This window comes from Lingula anatina, chromosome 2 (assembly GCF_051362555.1).
Source record: "Lingula anatina isolate TDL-2025a chromosome 2, LinAna3.0, whole genome shotgun sequence".
NCBI classification, from domain to species: Eukaryota; Metazoa; Brachiopoda; class Lingulata; order Lingulida; family Lingulidae; genus Lingula; species Lingula anatina.
The window spans coordinates 47,115,459-47,136,449 of record NC_141768.1 but is presented as its reverse complement, the minus strand read 5'-3'; the positions used below and the strand labels follow the sequence as shown (position 1 = coordinate 47,136,449).

The following is a 20,991-nucleotide window of genomic DNA, read 5'->3' as shown; positions in this document are numbered from 1 at the left end:
CATTCAAATGCATGTAAGGTGTGACTGAAGATAGGCGTACCTATTAGTGAATGAATAGAAAAGTTTTTTTTTATTTTGAGTTGAAATGCTTCCATTTGGGAGCCGTTGATAAACCTTAAACTTAAATTATTATTTGCTTTTTATAGAATTTCTAATCTGAATCACTTCACAGTTCAAATCTTAAAAGTGGTCATCAACTTGTGAGTGAAATCTTTTTTTTTTTTTATTTACTTAAAAACTATCATAAAAATAATCACATCCTCAAGAACGCCACAGGTATGTATTAACCTTAACAGCGTAATAGAAACCATCATCTTTAAATACCAAGTCTCAATCTTACTTCGTTTCTTCCTTTTGTCAGTAACATACACCAGTCATTTCCTTTTATATACAACAGTACTTTGATAATGTGATTTTAAAAATCTTATGTATTGTGTTAATGCTATCTTTGGCGTCGTCCTTTTAATGATCCTTGGGCGCGTAAGTCCTTGACATCCATTACCACACAGAGCGCGTTGCCGAGAGACAAGCGCTGTGGTATGACGATGTTCTGAAGAAGGCACAAGTAGTATGTTAAAATCAGCAGACTCAGCTTGCCTATCTACGCGAAGTCCTGATCGATGTCCTCCGATAGCCTATTCAAGGTTTGTTGGCGCAAATTTTGCGAACAGCATGTTGCTGAAAATAAAGAGATTGTTGATAAGAATCAGTTATACCAAATTTGTCAACAAACATGTGGTACTGTTTTGTAACCACCGTGTATTTTTATGGGATATTTGTACTATGATTTAAAGGCAACGTGAAGTTTTACATGGTGTCGGTATGTTATATGTGCGTTAAGGCGTGTGAACAGCAATTTCAAGGGGGTGGTCTTCAAAAGTTGACCTTTTACCCCGTAATTGGCCCAATATAAGAAAATGGTACACGTAATGCTTACACCGATCGATATTTTGATATACTATATATGCTATCGAGTGAAATAAAAGCCGAATAAGATCAATGTAACAATTTCAGTCAAGGTAACAATTTCATTAAAATATTCCGCTTGATTAGTTAGAAAATCATGACTTACTGGAAAGTGACTGGGAACTGTTGACATTGCTGTTTTTGGAGTCGGCAAGTTCTTGTTCAAGCCTGAGGTTTCTCTCCGCCAGAGCGCGCACCTGCTGTTGGTAGACCAGGTTGTCCTGTTCTGCTTTCTCACACCGCTCCTGGTAACAATAACATCAACCACTGAGAACATGGATAGTTACATTATTTATTTTTCAAAGGAAAACAAAGGCGCGCCTTTTAAAGCATTTGCGATCCCTACGATCGTATAGATTATTGGAAAAGGTTTAGAGGAGAAAAATCACTCCCAGAAGTTGCCCGGTTATGTACACACAAGTCATAGTTTACAGAAGAATATCTACAAATATTAAAGTAAAACAAAGTAAACCAATGAACTCAATGCACATACAGCCACTTGTCCGGATAACAATACCTGTCATTATGACACAAATATTTAAATCAATGAGATCATTTTACTACTTGTCTGTGTAGGCTACAGCATATTTCTTAGACATTGTCCAAGCACCATGGCAACAGCCGACGTTATTTGTCAATATACATGCATAGAGCCAAATAAGGACGTCATCAAGCAGTAATATAGACTTTTAACGGACGTGAGCCTTAACATGAAACTACCAAGGTTTCAAGAAAAACTGTTTATTAAGATCAAAGTACCATGATCGCGTTTGAAGTAGATTGCCATATTTGAAAAAAAAAAAATAGGAAATATCTTCGATTCTCTATTCCGAACTCATGACTCAAACGGCACGTGTCTGCAAGGTCTTATGTACAAATCACCAAAATTTCAATTACTGTTTGAGTCACCCTTTTGAGAAGGACAGTTTTCAAAACCCCACACGGACACACGGACGAGGTGGGGTGGAATGAATTTCGCGAGAAAGCACATCAAAAATTTTATGTAAGGTTCGGCCTATTTTGTCTTTTCATAGGTCTCAAGGTGGGGGGGGGGGGGGGGGGGGGGGGTCCAAGTCCCGTACCGTACAAGTCTATAACTGATTATTCTTACCTTATACTGTAAAAGTTCTTTTATAAACACGTCTTGCGAACTGTATTGTTCTTCTTTGGTTTTTCTTTCTAATTTGATTTGCGTCAGATCGGTCTCCATGGCAGCAAGATCGTCTTTCAGGGCCTGGTTCTCTTCAGACAGCATTTCCTTTTCGGAAGCAAGGACTTCCATGCGAGTACATAAGTCTGTGTTTTCAATTGTTACTTTAGACAACTTTATTTGAACGTCCTCTATATTTTTTCTCGTGTCTTCACTGACTTCATCAGTTCTGTTGATCTGTGCTAACAAGTCCATGTTCCGCTGCTGCAACATGGCGCACTTTTCTTCCAAGTCTTTTATGTCTTTTTGCATATCTTTCATCTGCTCTACCAAATCCGTCTTTTGGCACTCAATAACTAATGTAAAGAAAAAAATGCATTTTTAATGTCATGTATCAAATAGATCAAATAAAGAACATTATCCCGGCGAGTAAATAAACCGGGTCTCAAAAAAAAAAAAAAAAAAAAAAAAAAAAAAAAAAAAAAAAAAAAAAAAAAAAAAAATCGACCAAGCTGTGTGTGCAACCAATCAGCTAATATAATAAGGTAGAGGATAATTCAATAATCGAATTACAAGCTGCTTCAGTATAAACTTACTCGGTCTCACCTTAGGCCAACGACTGACGTCAAAGATAACTGAGAAACACGATTAGAATCAAAACAAGGCGGCGGCCAATGGTTAATGTAACGCAATAATACAACAAATGTGCAAATTTACAAGCTATGTCATTTAATGTGGTGGAATCAGAACATACTTTCTTTTTGCACGCGAGCTTTTTCCAATTCATCTTCCACCAGTGTTTTTTCCTCTTTCATGACCTCCATGTCGTCGTCAGCCTGTAATAACTGTTCCTCCAACTCGATAATCTTGTTTTTCAGAAGTTCAATGGTGTCGTTTAAGTCCCCCTGAAATAGTAAAAAGTTGTATACATACTCGTGAGAAAATCTCTACCGCTCACCAAACTCTTATCCATGTTAACAGAAAAAACCCTAGTTCGTTATTTTAATACCTCCCTGGTTTTTAAACTTTGAAATTTTTAATATTGATAATTTGCAAGACACGATTTTGTGGTGTTGTATATTGTTGTTGCACAACTCTACAGTGAAAATGTATCAAAAATAAAACTAAAACAACTTTAACAAAAATGTTATAATAATTGAGATTTTATAAATGATATCCGTCCATATGTTAAAACATCTCTGAATCTCGCGAACTGTTCATTTTTAACAAACTGTGTGAACTTACAATGTCATTCTTTAGATGCTTTTTATAATCCTCGAACTCTTCCAGGCGTAGTAGCATGCTGTGTTTTCGAGACATTTTTCTCTCTGCGGCAGGAGGTTTCTTCTGCCCGTCTTTGGGGGGACGTAAGAAGTTAGACACAGCTTCTGTGAAAGACCCTCTCCTCTCACTCTGTACTGGCTCTTCCTCTAGATCTGTTTTGTTCTCATTTGGTTCCTTTTCTTCAGTAAGAGCTGGGTTATATAGGGATTCCTCGTCTTGTTTCGCCTTTCTTTCGGGTTGATTGTTGTTATTCTGAAAGTATAATTTATAACGCTTTATGCACAATTTATCAGGAAATAAATCTTACGCTCTTACTGACAGAAAGGCATGCTTCGGGTGTGCGGTGCTATATCTGTAGTAACCAAGTATTGCTGTATGTAGTTCTTTCCTCTAAACAAGAGGGGATTACCTAATTAAGGATGGATCTACCTACGATATGTTTACGCACATAAAATAATTGTCCGTAACAGATACATATTTGTATTATTATTGACATTTTCATAAACTACAAAGCATGTTGCAAAAACAAATGATAAAATAAGAGGCACACCTCTCTATACACCTGATATCTTGGTAAACACCAATTTCAATTTACCTTGTATATTTAGAAGCATAATGTAGAAATATAGCCGCTCTTTATGCTATTGTTACATACGCTTAAATTAAAAATCAAGTTACCGAATTTTAAATAGAATAAATGAGATCAAGACATCTTGAAAAAAATAAAGTCTTATATACACCTTTCAAATCAGTGATCACGGGGCTTCTACACAGGTAATTTTAACTTAGATGGTCCATTATAAAATGCACACTGTGATGGGTGTCAGACCACAAATTGGCCACAACTGACTGCACCACGTTGTATATTTAGTACATAACATTAGTTCTTCTTCTACTCCAAGCACACATTCCCAAGGATTTGATAAAAGCAGTCTACATCGTTGTGCCTTGCCTACACCGTGTGTTTTAGTCCAGATGACGTGATTGTGATATTTTTTCTCAAAATACATTTGGTTCTTTATTACCGCCTATGCCCCAAAAACAGGCTGCTTCTGGCAGTAGATCAAATTAGTTTAGGCAGCTTTCGTGTGTAAACCATATCACTTTTTTAAAAACATCCCAAGACTCTTAGTAACTGTTCAGATCAATAAAATGTACATGTTGTCGACTCAAGTCAAAATGTTGACATGCGCAGGACAGGGCAGTAACCATATTGATTATAGGGTTAGATCACACCATGCCGAACTTATGCTTTCCTCACAATCAAAGAGACACTGCAAAAGTAGCCCCGGTATGCTATGATGAGTAAACAGTAAAGGAAAACGCCACGAATCCAAACGCTTTCATACAATTTTAATTTAAGCGTGGAACCTAACACGTGCCCGCACAATAAGAGCTGTATGTGCACCTGTAGGCAGTATTTTAGATTTGTTTGATCAATATTCGTTACATCGACAAACTCTCGTCCTTTTTTATATCAGAGTAACAAAGACACTTACAAAACACAGGGACCGCCTTCTTTTAAGACGATATAGTTCTAATCAATATCATTTTCCTTTCCTTTTACTAACAGTAAATGTTGAGCAATGTTGGGCACTATCATTTCATCGATTTAATCCCATCGTCGTGTTTTTCGTTAATCTGGATTGACAATTTTGTGGTGTATATCAGTGTTTTAGGATTCAGAAATAGTCTTGTTTACACTGAGCGATTGGCCTTTTTTGTTGCAACTCATAATCTCTTCATCATTTGGAGCGCCATATACCTGTCTAAGGCTCTGTTCTCACAACTTTTAGATCGATCTATCACCGCGGGGAGTCTCACTAGATTACTGTCAGATAATCCCCCTTAAGTGTCCGTCCCCGCCTACTACAAGCTTTAAGGGGTAATTAACTTTCGTGTCCGCCCGGCTGACAGCTATTTAGCGTGAACCCCCAGGGAGTTAGGTCGATCCAATGTAGGTCGATCTAATCTATGAGAATGGGGTGTAAGCCCATTTTAAGATTAAAATCTTAAACTTATATTTTAGAACAATATCCATAGCGTAGTTTCCGTTTTGGTCCATTTTAAGATCAAAATCTTAAACTTATATATTAGAACAATATCCATGGCCTTTGCAACGACCAAAGGGTATTCTAAAAACATATGTTAAGTTTCCATACGTCTTAGTTGGTAGTCATATAGCTCGCAGTAATTACAGAATCCTGAACTACGCAAAAGCTATTATTTTCAATGGAATGACAGTAATACAGAGGCGCACGGGATCACTTAATCAGCATGTCGTGAGAGAGAGCTACTGTAAATTGTAAATTCATCATCCAAGCAGCCCAAGCTGAAACAAACGTTCAATATTATAATGACTTCTTTTTAAAACTCGTCTTTAGTCAAACAGAGTAGCTAGTGTTCATTCTAGCCTGAGGCGAATTCCGACTTTGCAAGTTATCTCATTTGAAGTTCAAATTAGATCTGAATTAAGACTTGTAACCGTACTGCGTGCCTACATTGTGCGTCATTTTTTAAAAGAAATGTCTGGAAACTTGGATATTATACATAAAGGATCTGCAATTTTAGCAGAAAAATGAAGGCAATTATGTCAAATAATACCTATACGACACAAGCCTGTTGTCATGTATTATGAACAGTGACTGATCGATGTTCGTTGAGTAAGATGTTCATTATTTTCCAAAAGTGTCGTTCCAAAAGTGTCTTCCAGAAGTTCGAACAAGTGAGGCATAGGGATTAAAAGTTTTATGCACGCGAGACGTAGCAAATGTCGTGTGTTACACACATTAAAGCTTTAATTTAGTTGTGTATTAAGGGGAAAAAAGACGCCTTGGCCACGCCTGACAAAGCGTCACAGCGGTATTTGATCTGTTTAGATTTCGCGCTCTTTACTCGGGGAAATAGTAATATAATATTAAAATACAGATATAAAATGACCCAAACTTAGCCCATTCCTGCCTGAAGTTCTATTGAACTTGTTGGCCCAAGATTCTGGTCCTTTTTCTTTTTAATTTGGTGAATACAAAGGATGCGACGGGCGGCGTTACACATATGGAACTGATTATAAAACGACAGCTTTAACTTTCTGAATTCAAAACGTAAACGCACATTTGGACACGTACATGTCTGACTTGTACCAGAGCAATGTTAAAACAATGCTAACACCAACTTTTACTAAACTAGGTTCTACATGTAGCGAAAAGACAACTGAAAAGAATACAATTAAAACCCAGGATCCACGATCTACCCTGGATTCTGGTTTAAGTCGTTTAAACCTTGGACATAATAATGATGTCCACGTTTAAACGTACCGCCCAATGCACGGTGAATGCAGGAAAGACCCAATAGCCAATGTCCATCTTAATTACTAAATATAGATTAATTCTTTACCATTATGATTGTAATCTCCCACATGTAACACCGATGCAAGCAATGTAACTTATTCTTTCACTGAGCTAACCTCCACGCTTCCATCTTGAACTGCACAGCTTTGGCATCCTAAATCATGTTAAACAATGACTCCTTGGTTTGAGATACTTGAAACCAAACAAACAGCTAGCCCAACAAAAGAATTTAACTTCCCAACACGATTACCAAAGAGATTTACGTGAAATAATATACCAGATGCATTTGCTTATATCATCAAACACCATTGCACTATGCATGTAAATACCTCCATTTCGTCTCCGATAAAAAACGAGCACTTCTTTGCAACTTCCCTTCCTTCGTCTGCGCACTGCGACCGTCGTCTCGCGATTAAGCCCCACATTCTGTGTTAAATGTGATAAGTCACTGATAATGGTGATTATAGATCAGGCGCTACCCTGTAGTCAAACTCAAGAGGAATGATGGCTGTATATATATGTGTGTGTTTACTAAGACACTGCTTGTTTACTCGAACATCCCAATCTTCCATAACAGGTTCATAGTGATGGTTCAGATAACTGTTTCAAGCTGCCTGCGTCTGTAGTTCGCTCGACCTCACTATCGGTCGCAGCCGAGCGAAGTTCACGCGGCGTAGCGAACACACCCGGCGAACGCCACAACACCAATTATTGATTTTGGTCGGTCATTGTGTTTGTTAACTCCGCTCAGGATCCAATAATATCGCGACTCAGTGCAGTGCGAGTCTTCTGTGAGGTGAATGAACGGAGAGAAAGAGAGAGAGAGAGAGAGAGAGAGAGACTGAGAGAGTCTTACATGCAAAATCAGGTCGGGCACTCCGTTGGCTGCAGCCATGGCTTTCATCTGTTTCATCTTCTTACCCCTGAAGCATGGAAACATGTCAATAGGAATTGGCATACCGGTGAAAATATATTTTTCTTTCTGCAGCGATTGCTAATGATAGATAAGATGGGGCACAGACTGGAACCATGTGTCAATGTAAATTCTTTTATACCCTCTTACCATGAAAACGATGTGAAGTGTTTTTGAAGAGAGAACGTCATAGTCTAATTTTATCCTCATGGACATTAGACACGCAAGAGAGGGCTACGTAGGGTAGAATTCTAATGATTGTTGCCATGACCACGGCCCTCAGACGTCTGCCTGGGAAAAGTAAAAGTTAATGTGAATATTGCTTTCTGTACTCACTCATACGGCTGGTGTTGTTTTTGTGGTTAGGGAAAAGGTTAAAACGTGAAAATAATATGTACCTTGAGACTGAGAGCAATTTACTTGACCCTTTTCTGTATCTCTTGAAACTTTTTTTAAAAACAATAACAATAATAACAGAATAAATAAATGAATAAATAAATAAAATCTGACTGCTTCACGCACAAAGTTTAACCATTTTATACATGCTTCAAAAAGTATTCTCAAGGAGTAAGATACTACTATGCTAAAAACTATATACAATGTATCCATTGTCTTTAAACAATTCTATGACGCGGATCAGCAGTTTCACATTTTGTACTTATCATTAACATTTCGTGCTCTTCACTATTATGCACGATAAGAGTTTCGGTTCGAAAAGAACAAATGGGCATTGAAATTCTTAACCATTTATTGGTGACATCAGTTAATGGTGGAAATAAACGTAAAACAAATGTTGAAACAATAGGACCTACGCAACTTAATTCTATTACCATATCAATTGGTGAAATAGGTATGATTTAAATAAACACCTTTAAGAAAAAGTAATGGAAAAAGATAAAAACGTCTTATGTGAACAAGTTGCAACCTCAAATATTTTATCCTAGTTTTACTGAGAAGATGCCAGAAAAAAAAGTTGTTGACAGTTCAAATTGCATGCATGCCTTCTTTATGCTATCTCATTCTTTAATCGGTGTATCGAGAACAGAGTAGCTCATTTTACAAAGAAGATGTCTATTGTGCACTGAAGTGAGCGTAAACAATGAGGACGGGAGCCTGTTTTTTTATAAATGACTTTATCGGTGTTATCTATTTGGACTGAAAAAATTCAAAACGTGTTGATATTTTTGTTTTTGAAACACATTATCTTTTATTTTATCTTTTCTTTAGGGTAAAATCATCATAAGGATCTATTTTTGTTTTTCAAAATAGATATATCTGTTATGGATATGTAATTTGGCATGACAAAAATAAACGCGTTTTGACTTCTGTTTCCACGACCTCTACATATTTTATGTTAACAATATGATCAAAATATTTCAGAGGATTGAAAATGTTGTTGTTGTTGTTTTTGGTCCCCTGAAAGTCTGGGTGAATTCATGAACCATGACAACTCCACGCGTGGTTATTCCACTTCAACTGGAATCTTTTCTTTCCTTGCAGAAAATCTTTTATAGCTGCTTGGTACCGTGGTGTACAATTACTTTGATGTTTCCAAATCTGTAAAGTGGATATAATTAAGCTAACCCTACGTTTATTAACGATATGCAGTGAGGTCGCGTGTGATACCCAGGACGGTAAACCAGTTCTCCTCACAGAAGACCTGGTTCAAAACTATCTGGAAATGGATTTAGGAAGTTCTCATTTTTATTCGAGTAGTACAGCAAAACCTACAACGTTAAATTCTTTCTAGTAACTTCTGTTTAAGAAGCAAACTGGAATGCAGAATTCAAATACTTGGGCATAAGATGTCGTTTTATGAAGTTACTTAACAAATATAACCTGATATAATCAGATATAATCTGGCAAAAATTGTAATCACAGTGAAATGGTGCTTGACAGTATAGGCCTTACTTTTTTTGTGGATAAAGACTGAGAAACTTGCACAAGGTGAATATTTTATAGGTACCAATCTAGACTTTATTTTACACAAGACATGGTAGATAATACGTACTTTGATGAGGGAGTGGCATAAAAAACTTAATATCTGTTATTTCACTTTTTGACATTTTGATTATGATTCATTTCACGAGAAAATGAAGTGGTAGTGGAACTGAGTTACCAGGTACAGAGCAGTCATTACGAAGGAGATAAGACAGGACACTTATATTATTCACCATGCTATCATTAAACAGCCGTTCAGGTCGTTGAATCATATATCTGTAAATCATAGTCTTTAGTAGAAACTCCCACACTGGTACATTCGAGCACGTTCCTATCTCATGCAAGTTGTTATTCCATACGGCATAAAAAGTTAATGTGTTGCTGATGATCATAATTAAGAAAGGATCTAAGATTTGATCTACGGACTAAATCATCGCAAAGGTCAGGAATTTTGTTTCAAGTTCATAGATTGAACATGTAGAGCTCTACTGACAATTTCAGTCGTCACCGACATGTATTGTTCTGAGTCTTAGAGTAAAGCTTCATTCTGTGTACTACACTCGACTTTTCTCATTTTAAAAAATAAATCAGGACTAGAAAACATCAGAATGTAAAAAAATATATATATGCAAAAACAAAAACAAAAATAAGAAATTGCAATAATTAAAACGCAATCACTCATTTCCCTTTTAATATTTTGATAAAATTCTTACATCACGACTCTTATAGACTGCATTACACGTCTCTCCACTTTGATCCCAAGCCACTGCTATAATCAATGCTTCTGTCTCTGCTTCTCTAGCACAATTACACTAGGAAGAGACGAAGGCTTTTTTCATTAACATTCGTATTCATTAAAATATATATCTGAAAACGACACATTAAAAAATTACAAAAACAGAGAAAGAATAAGACTGGTATTAGAATTATGCAAGCTCCCGCAGAGGGTCCAGAAACTATTTTACAAAACATGTTGAAATATGACCACACTAAGCCTGGATATAGTGGTTGTCCTGTAACCAGATTTAACCACGAACTCAAGCCGAGGGTCATTAAAAATAAATATTTCATTAAAAATATTAGCGACTCACAATAACACTGTGGTCAACCGGTGTTAGACTTAATTGATGTTTTGAACGCTCTTGCCCATTATTGTTAAAATCTCGATAACAAAACACCTGCTGGCGTTCAAGGTCGAGTCTACATGTTGGCAGGTCATTTCATGTAATGGCCATTAATCATAAAAAGACGCTATATATTCAGCTATCGCCAAGGTCATCTTCATTTGATAAAAAGAACAGATAACTTTATAGAGGTGCGGTTTCTCAATACGAATCCTATCATTACAATTATTAGAAACTCAACCATAACCTGTAATCTGACAAAAATTAAACGAAATTAATAAATGATAAAGATGAATAAATAAGTTTGGCTTCACCCAGTCATGAAAAAAGAAAGGCTTAGATTAAGTCTTACAAATACATTTTTTTTTTCATTTTTGGTAGTTTCCATCTTGCAACTGTTGAATTGCACAAGAAACACGTGAAACCCAACATGACCCGCGCTGTATTGATTTGTTTTTATCTTTTGAATAAAAATAAAAATATCTAAACTTCAAAATATTTTATTGATCAAATGAATGGAATATTTTACACATATTGATTGAAAGGACTACAACAGTGGAAAATGTTGAATTTATTTATGGTATGCAGTCATTGCGTATCCCAGAAAAAATGCTGAAACGCATAACTTTTTTTTAAATTCATAACACAATATGATGTCATATACTGTATGACAGTTGGTGCTTTGGGGATTCATTCCAGGTAAGATATTATCTATGGTAAAAGACAGGAATGATGGCTTCATGAGCACACCTGTACATAAAGAATAAGACTGGGTTCCCATGCCTAGATCGATCCATCTGGATCGATCTAACTCCCTGGGGAGTCTCACTAAATTGCTGTCAACTAAGAAACTTCTGTCTGATGACAGGAATAAAGCAAGCACAAGGTTCATGACTGATGAATGGTCCAAAATGGAATATTAAAGAATTAACAATATCCCTGTATGTTCCATCTTTAATGCCCTAATTTGCATCCATTTGAGCTAGGTTGACTATCAAGGAAAGGGATATGTCAGTGGCATTACATGAATGGTTATAAAATCACGAGGAAGCTGACATTTGCACGTTTTTACACATAACGTTACACAATGTCTCTGATAAAAGATACCAGAAAATTGTCATCATTTCTCCAGATAATGATGTAAAGATTTCTTTTATATTGCTACATTAAATGCACTGCATTCAATATTTTCTGCTTAATGGAATGAGAAACAATACAGGGCTGGTAGACAAAGAACAAGCAAGCAGGCATGTATAGGCACTGAAATCAGCTTAGACATGTATACTGACAAAATAATTAAATACAAAGATATACAAATCTAAGCCTCACAATTCTACTGTATATAAATGAAGAGGGTAAAATACATGACGTTAATGGGACAACAGGCTGATAAGAATCGGTTTTTAGAATCATTTATATCCAAGTCATTTTTTTAATTGCTTTAGCTTATGTTTGTGACGCTCTGTTCTATAAAAACTTAACTGCATATCAGTGAAAACATATCTCCACAGTTTTTCAGATTTTCTCTTAAATACCAGACTTTGTGAGTGAGTTTTTATTCCAAACCATAGACCATAGGCTAAAATGAACATCACAGTAAGAAATATCATGATCCAGTTCCGGTCCCTGAGCCAGATGGAACATCCTCAGAATCTTCTACTCTGGAATCCTGCACTTCCACAACTGCTGTGGACTGAGAAGCACTGGTGGTGGGGGTGGAGGAATCCAACTCAGGTAAACTGAAAGATTATAAAAACTTTATGCTGTGAGGTGACAAAAAAAAAAAAAAAATTATGATACAGATTTAATGGAGTGCAATTAAAATAAAATGCTACACTTTTTGTCTGTGAAAATTTTGCATTTTTCGAGTAAATTTCAGGCATGACCTTTTGGAAAATAAGTCTTAAACTCCTTATAACTTCCCTTGCTTTAAAAAACCAAACACAAAGACTAGTACATTAGGGATTACTGATCCTATTGATACATAATTCTTGACAAGCCATTTAACATAACCAAACCATAATGTCTTATAGACTTACACCTGCTGTGATGAATCTTTCTGGTTTTCTGTAAGCTTGGCTACCACTGGAGTCTGTGAGACATCCTTTATGCTTTCAGTTTTTGTTTCCTCAATTTTTGTCTCTTCACCAGTATCTAATTCTTTTGCCTCCCCTTGATCATCTTGACTTTGATAGTCCCCTTCCTTTGGTTCTGTTGTAACTGTTTTAGCAACTTCATGAAGGTTGTACTTTTTGAACTTGAAGTAATCTCTCACAATGCTCATGCAGCAATTTCCCTTCAGTATCTCAACCAATACAACTTTATCAGGATTTTGGTAGTCAACAGAATTCTTTGAATTCATTGTAATTATGGTGCCAGCAATTTCCTTAGAAATTCCTGCAGTACTAAAAGAGTTGTTATTTCTAATCTTGGCCATGATGTAGAAGGACTGCCCTGCCGTGCTAGGCCCTAGCTCTGCGTCAAATGCTGACTCTACACTTTCTAATACCTTCTCCAGGACAGCCTTGCAAGTTGTAGCTATGGGAAGCATCCTCATGATATATCTAGCTTTCTGTTGCTTTGTTTCCTGGAGATCACTAAGAATGGCATGAACCAGGTGACATGGGTCTTCAAGTGTAGTCCTGATGAAAATTACATTTTTGGCACCACTTTCTACTACCTGGGAGATGAAAATAAATAAATAAATAAATAAATAAATAAATAAATAATTATTATAATACCTAGATGTATATTATTTTGTCCAAGAGTTGCATGAAAATGGAAGAAATACTACATGAATAGGAGAAAAATGCTAATTGCTTGACCATATTGAATCATACCAATCATTTCTTTTGAAATATTCTCAAAGGGCTTAAATACCTAAGAATTTTTAGCATTCCGTGTAAACAAGTTCATTTGGCATTCAAAGGAATATACCTGGAATCTTCTCTGTGAAGAATCTGTCTCTTTTAGTGTGTGCAGTTCTTTTTCCAACACTTTACTGATATCTTCTTCCTCCTCCTCTGCCTCTCCATCATCTGAGCCATCTCTTTCGCCACTCCCGGCCTTAGTTGAAAAAAAAAAAAAAAGGACATTAACTGAATTACTAAAGGCAGTGTAAGATATGTACCATGATGTTTATATGCAGTATATATATGATGAAGTGTTCCCCTTTAATTCTTTATAATAGTATATCACACGCACACACACAAAAATAAAACATACTTAAGCAAGGTTCCATGATACTGTTGATAAAGATCGAGTTTTTTCTTTTATTGGAAATAATTTTAATTGGATCTTTTGAAAGGTTAGAACTACTAGTACTAGTCAGTACATAAAAATTGCAGATATAAATATATAATATCAAATAAATAAATGAAGCAGTACCTTCTCTGGTCCATACAGCTTATCTGCATATTCGTTCAGGATGTTGTATGCTTCTCTTACACACTGCTTTTCATTATTATTGCAGGTCAGAAGAAAACCCTTCATGCCAGCATCAAGACTAAATTCTCTCTTCCTTTTCTTCATTGCACATTTTATGTAATATGACTTTGGTCTCTTCCCCATTCTTTCTTATCCAAGTTTGAACATGTGCAAAAGTTCAGTTCTGGTAAAATACCCCAAATATGCTCGCACCGGTATGATACTACGATGTACAACTTATTTGACTTGTTTATCACACTTTATCTCTCACTCACATGTGTATATCTGCGGGTCTGTTATCGACGATTTTAAACCAATGAAATGTGTCCACACCATTCACTTCAACACATTGGGGAAAATTGGGTCGCTGCAAAATGGACGTCTCTCTGGACGACTACATCACCAAAAATCAAAGAAAATTTGTCTCTAGACCCGGGTAAGTAATCCTAAAACGTACTTTATAAGTCTGTGCTCACATTATCTGAATATGGACGTAGAAAACAATGCGCAAGTGCTTATATTTTGCATTCGCGACCCTTGATATCTAAGTCGCCGCTTTCTCTGACTTAGTTTCTCTTTCCATTGAATATCCCATTTCTGTATATTTAACGAATGCATTTCAAGATGTAGATGGTTTTTTGACAGGTGTACCGTCTCTGAAATGTAATGGAGGAAGTGTGATGCGCAATCAATATTCTTGTCATTTCAGAGCCATTTGCGCACTATTCACATCAAGGGTGCTTGGAATTTGATTGAGCATGATTTAGGTTTCTTGTACTCAGTTTACATACCTTACATCTCAAGGCCTGCAAAACTATCCTAGGTGTTAACCGAAAATCTCCCTCACATGCTGTCCGCGGAGAACTGGGCAGCTTCCCAATACTGACCACTGCCTACACACTGGCCCTCAAATACTGGCACAGCCTCCAATATAAAAAGCACCATGACACCACCTCCTTAGTTACTCATGCACTTCACGAAAATGAAAATTTAAACAGACTTAACACCTCAACCTGGTCAACCGGCATTAAAAATACACTGGCGCTCATTGGACGCCCTGACATTTGGGAGGACCCTTTTAAAATATCCATGACCGCACTCTCTTCCATAATAAAACCGCTTATCCAAATCTCTTATAGTTCGGCCTTCAAATCTCACCTAGCATCCCTGAACACGGAGGGTAAAAAATTACGTACCTACAGTACCTTCAAAAAAGATTTTAAAAGAGAAATATACACACAGTTAATCCACAAACCCAAATCTACATTCCTTTGCAAATTCAGGATAAGTGCCCACAATTTGGCAATTGAAAAGGGGAGACACATGAATCCTAAAATACCCATAGAGAAAAGGCTATGCACGGTGTGCAACATGGGGTCAGTTGAGGATGAGTTCCATTTTATGATGATATGCCCCTCTTATGCTCCACTAAGAGCCATATTCCTTAACCAGGTTAAAGATATACTGGGCAGTGCAGCCCCTGAGTCCATCAGTGACCTTTTTATTACCGTACTGCAATGTAATGATTTTGATATTGCAAAATGCACAACTAATTTTCTTTATGATTGTTTTAAAGCTAGGGATATGAAAATTGCATCCATGCTGAATAAAACCTAGATTAACTGATGATGCAGTTTTCATATCCCCCTAAATAATAGTTAGTTTAATATAAGGTTTAGTGTAGCCTATTCTAGTTGAATCAGTTTTTTTTTTTTTTTTAATTATCCCTATATTGATCTTTATTGAGTAGTACATGTACTTTCCCTGCTTTAGTCTAGACATTATATAATGTATATCAAACTGTATATGGTAATCACTCTGCGGATTACTTCTTGTATTTGTATTTGATCATGCCCGGATGTAGGGCGATAGTCAATAAACTTCTGATTCTGATTCTGATTCTCAGTTTGGGGGAGGGTGTTATTTTATCCTATCAAGAGCGATAAAGGTCTCACCAATCCTTCCCCAAATAGAATAGATTCTAATATAATTATTTCATTGTCTGTTCTTTGAAGAAAACAGCGAAAATAGATAAATATTTTATGAGTTATGCCTACAAAAAAAAAAAAAAAAAAAAAAAATCACTTGTGTTCATAATAATAATTCTAAGTTGTACATTTATGAACCATCCAGTAGACATGGTGTAGGCAACATTTAACTGGTAAGGTTCAAGGCATATACTAGGTAATTTTAATATATTTCAGAGGTGAGTCAGGCCATGGAAATTGTAGATTTTCATTTTGTAAAATACAGTTTCTTAGACCCTGGGTATTTATGGGGGGATTGTGGGTGGGGGCAATATTTTATCCTTCCCAACAATGCTACCATTAACAAAGTTTTGGTTTTACAGCATTATAGATATTTGATATTTAATCAAGCCACCCTTTCCTGTATATAACAGAAAACCTCTGTAACAATGAATTTATTTTTTGTTCAGAAAAGCTGTACATCACATAAAAAGATGTGTTATAGATATTGAGTTACATGTTCACTGTTTTTCTTTCCACAGTGCATCTGCACAGCAAAGACTTGGTGCAAAAACGAAAGGCCCTGTTTTTACAACAAAGCAGCAAGGAAACATAAAACAAAGACCTGGAATACAAAGACAAACAAAATTTGCAGTGACTGGCCTGGGAAATGTCAAAGGTTTTGATGCTAGACAGAAAATAGCAAGTAAGCCCATTAAAGATGCCAGAGACAAAATTATAGCCAAAACAAAGTTTGTGGATGCTCGAGTGCGGATACAAAATAAGAAGGCCCAGCAGCCTGTTGATGCGAGGGAGAAGCTGAAAGCTAAACAGGCCAACAAGGGCCCTACTGTGAGTGTGACAGGACTGGGGAACTTTTCTAAACAACAGACACAGCCTAAGCAAGGAATAAATCAGAATTTCACAGTAAGTTGCCATATATTCTGTGGTACATTTGTTATGTTGAGATATCCTTCAGTAGTCACAGTAATAGTGCAAGTAATAGATTTTATTAAATTACTTAACACTCATATGCACCAGATTAACTGTGTTTCTCCTTTAATAACTTGCACATACATGTTTCGCTATTCACGAACATTGTCCATAAACTAAGCATACAGATCTTATCTTTTTAGACATGCTGGAACTATTGGTCTTACCAGTTACATCTGATAAAAATAATTAATACTGGTGTCCAGTCAGTCCCTGTTTCACCTCAATATAACTACACTATTATATGTTGTATACAGCTGAGACTCCGGTAATAACTAGTAAATACAGATATAATTGTTTGCTGATTTATTTTCCAGGTGACCAGTCTCCAAACAACAGGGGGGCTTGTCCGAGCAGTAAGTTTTCGTGATTATTCACACATATAATTTTATTGATTCTTGCTAATATTTGATATTTTTGGAAAGATACAGATTCAAAAGAGGTAAGACACCAAACTTTATTGAATAGTTGTTGAGTATATCTGAGGAGCATACATTTGGTTTGTTTTATCATTGGAATTGGGCTGTTCAGACTTACACGCCTCCTCATTTCCAAGTATTCATATTAACACCAGCTTCTCTTTATTTTAAATACTAGACTACAGGAGGTGTGTTAGTCTCTTAATCGGACTGCATTCAGCGAGAGTCCCCATGGAGTTAGTGCGCACTAGCTTTTGTGACCTAACTCTTCTAAATGGCCCCCTACCCTATAAAAGTTTATGAGGGTGCAACTTTTACCACAATATCATAATAAATAGACACATAAACACAATGATACATATACATATGCATGCAGGTTGATACATGAGAAATATATTGTTACCAGACTGCCAGTATCATACTGCCAGTAGTCCTGATATAAAAGGTTACAATTATTGCTGTGAATAAGCACTGCAGTGGCTTGGTTTCTGTGCTGTTTGAACTGTTGGTTGAAACTGAATTACCCTTGTCTTGTAGATTGGAAATCCAGGACAGAAGACATCTGGGCATCAGGTGTTAATGGGATCAAACAACATATTTGTCACAACATCCAATAAACCCACAACAGCACAAGTAAGTAGGAATTAACTGTTAAATATCTGAATTAGCAAAGTACCTTTAAACCGAGACTGCTAAAATTATGATATATTCAGAGAAATTTTCATTGCCATCTTTTATCTGAACATATTCTCTGTTTGAAATTGATAATGATTACTTAATTTTTGCTTTGTTCTCATGTTTGATTGGTACCATTCAGTAAATAAATAAATAAATAAATAAATAAATAAATAAATAAATAAATAAATAAATAAATCTTTTATAGGCCAAGCCATTGGGTGCAGTGAGGACCAACACAGCAGCTATGGCAGCTCGTAGACATCCGCATTCTCTCCCAGCCCGCAGTCCTATCATTCAGATTAGAAATGATCAGTATGAAGAACCAGACCCAGACTCTGACCCAGAGATGGAGTACACGTACACTCCTCCACCAGTCAGAGTTACTGGGCCAGCTGTGAAAGTCCCATCTCCGGTTATTTCCCAGACAAGATCTCCTATCAGGCTTACTGCCAAGACGACACCCAAACCAGGGCAACAGGTCAAAGTGAAGACGGTAAAATTGCCAACTTCATCTTCACAACTTCATCTTCATCTTGCTCTGTTAGCCTTGAAAGTGGATCAGCTTTTAAAATGAGCTTGATCAGATTATTCTTTATGTATTTTCAACATTTAAAAATTCTGTTTCACCTTATGGACATTTAATAAGGTCTTACTTGGCCAATTCCTTGAAAAGGATGTAGAAAACATGGGTCAGTATTAGGTTTTACTTGTTTTAAATACTTGCTTAATTTTTTAAAAGAAAACAAAAATTTCTTTCATTTTTCAGTTGCAGGAGCCGGAAGTTGATGTCATAAGCCCCCTGCAAGGCTACAAAATATTGGTGACAAATTTACACCCAGTTGTCACAGAAGAAGATATCATTGTAAGCCAGCATACTGTTTATGTAGTCCAGTTTTGTTTAATGTCTGTATATTGATTTAGAAATGAATAAATGTGCCAAAGAAATGTATGTATAGGGAATTCATGCTAGGACAGTGTTCATCTTAATCAGAAGAACCTTTTCAAAATGTACACTAGTTTTTTATGGTAAAGTGTTTGTGTTTTCAAAATGACTTTTTAAAACATGGAAACATTAAGATTAATAAAAATTGACTTTAAAGACCATAAATTGTTAGAATTCATTGTATGTTTTAACATTTCAGGAACTATTCAGTGCAATGGGAGCTTTAAAGAAGGCCAGAATGTTGAAGCCAGGTGTGGCAGAGGCTGTGTTCTTTAAGAAGGAAGAGGCTGTGCTGGCCATCAAGAAGTATCATAACAGAGAACTGGATGGTAGGTGGTGCTGTATTGTTTTTTTTGTTTTTTTTTTGAGCAGGTAAAATGATTAAAATGTCAAATGTATTATAATTGATCACGATGTTGTATCTGTGACTTAGAGGTCTGATAAGATGTAATAGTGACTGCTGAATCAGATATGATCATTAAAATGAACATTGATCATTGACATCATTGACATTTTTATAAACCATTTAGAGAATAGGAAACATTTATAAAGAATTGAAAACAGTGTCACTTGACGCAACTTTTGGTGTTATCTTGAAGGTCATTTACATTGAAGTATTAAATTACATAATAAAACATTTAAAGAGGCAGTATATTGTTTTGCAGGATTTAGAAATTGGATTGGATGTACCTTGTTTGATATCAATTTTTTTCGGCCAGCAAAGCAATGTTTTGACTTTGACCAATATTACTAATTGTTGTATGTTGTCATTACTAAACTGGATTGCAAATAACACATATTTTATACTATTACTGACCACATGTCATGTCTTTTCTCCACTCAGGTGTTCCCATGCAGGTGAAAATGGTCACCCCACTAACTGCAGTAGTGAGCAAGCCTCCTGAAGACCCGGAAGTTTCTTCATCACAACACGTGTAAGTTCACAAAGAATGTCCTGGCTACCCTCAGTCTTTGATTCTTCTTGATATGGGATGTTTAGAGTTTTGTGTGGAGCCCCTATCTTGAACACTAGAGCAATGCAATCCATGTGGTTAAGGTTTAACAGGTGGTTTTACACTTCAGCAAATTTTGACACAAGCTCTGATACACTTATAAGTTCAGATAGTAATAGAATTTCTTTGTTTTTTTTTCAGATTTGGCCGTTTGGGCCCAGCATCCTCAAAGGAGCCTCAGAATCAAGATGACGTTGATGTGTCCTTGGTCCATAAAGCTCTCTTTAAGGCGAAGGATGCTGCTGCAGCACCCTCCAGACCTGTGACTTTTACAGTTAAAATATGATACACTAGACATTTATTGGCGTCAGTTTTTTTCAAAAATTTCTGTTGAAGACTCGTCATTTTAGCCGGCACCTCAAGTAATTTTTTGTCCATTAAGAGACACTTGCAATAGGTTTGCAAATAAGACTTGAGTAAAAAAGGGGTTTCTAAGAAAACAATGTTATTGAATTAGGGCCTATCATTTTTTCCCCTTTTCAGTTTTATTTGTATGTGCCTAAACATTTTACTTCAAGATAGACATTTTATTTTAAGCAATATAGTTGACAGAGCATCTGAACGAGAATTGTTAAAGTAAAGCAGCCGTTCATGTATTATAATGTTCAATATAAGTGTGTTAGTATTGTTGCATTCCATAATCGTATTGTATTGTAAATAACTTTGTAAGCAGGTGGCTTAGGCAGAGTGTCAGCTGGATATTATCTTGCCATCTAGGCCAGGATAAAACGTGTCTCATGCTGGAAATTAGAAATCAAGAAACATCCCTCCACGTATTTTAAAGGAACTATAATAAACACTTTATTCCTTTCAAAACTTGTTGACTT

The 20,991-nt window shown here is 36.1% G+C and overlaps 3 protein-coding genes across 5 annotated transcripts; 1 reads left to right on the top strand and 2 right to left on the bottom strand.

Moving 5' to 3' along the window:
• Positions 1-47: 47 nt before the first annotated feature.
• On the bottom strand, positions 48-7,802 carry LOC106155697 (uncharacterized). Of its 3 annotated transcripts, none has more exons than XM_013530658.3 (6): positions 7,604-7,802; positions 3,362-3,652; positions 2,871-3,021; positions 2,078-2,472; positions 1,073-1,211; positions 48-678 (listed from the first exon to the last, which is right to left on the bottom strand). In XM_013530658.3, the coding sequence occupies exons 1-6, from the start codon at positions 7,703-7,705 to the stop codon at positions 602-604; spliced, it is 1,155 nt and encodes a 384-aa protein (XP_013386112.1). In that variant the 5' UTR covers positions 7,706-7,802; the 3' UTR covers positions 48-601. The 3 variants fall into 3 exon arrangements, with proteins under 3 accessions (XP_013386112.1, XP_013386113.1, XP_086862910.1); XM_013530659.3 differs by lacking the exon at positions 7,604-7,802 and adding an exon at positions 7,077-7,486; XM_087006784.1 differs by lacking the exon at positions 7,604-7,802 and adding an exon at positions 6,794-6,964.
• Positions 7,803-11,209: 3,407 nt separating this feature from the next.
• On the bottom strand, positions 11,210-14,369 carry LOC106155686 (THUMP domain-containing protein 1). Its single transcript, XM_013530624.2, has 4 exons — positions 14,113-14,369; positions 13,663-13,791; positions 12,765-13,405; positions 11,210-12,464 (listed from the first exon to the last, which is right to left on the bottom strand). Exons 1-4 carry the CDS (start codon positions 14,293-14,295, stop codon positions 12,332-12,334), a joined length of 1,086 nt encoding a protein of 361 aa, XP_013386078.2. The 5' UTR covers positions 14,296-14,369; the 3' UTR covers positions 11,210-12,331.
• An 82-nt stretch (positions 14,370-14,451) lies between these two features.
• On the top strand, positions 14,452-20,980 carry LOC106155666 (uncharacterized). The gene is made up of 9 exons (XM_013530599.3): positions 14,452-14,587; positions 16,661-17,045; positions 17,429-17,467; positions 18,068-18,163; positions 18,414-18,701; positions 18,975-19,070; positions 19,351-19,480; positions 19,996-20,086; positions 20,306-20,980. The coding sequence occupies exons 1-9, from the start codon at positions 14,526-14,528 to the stop codon at positions 20,448-20,450; spliced, it is 1,332 nt and encodes a 443-aa protein (XP_013386053.2). The 5' UTR covers positions 14,452-14,525; the 3' UTR covers positions 20,451-20,980.
• The last annotated feature ends 11 nt before the right edge of the window (positions 20,981-20,991 follow it).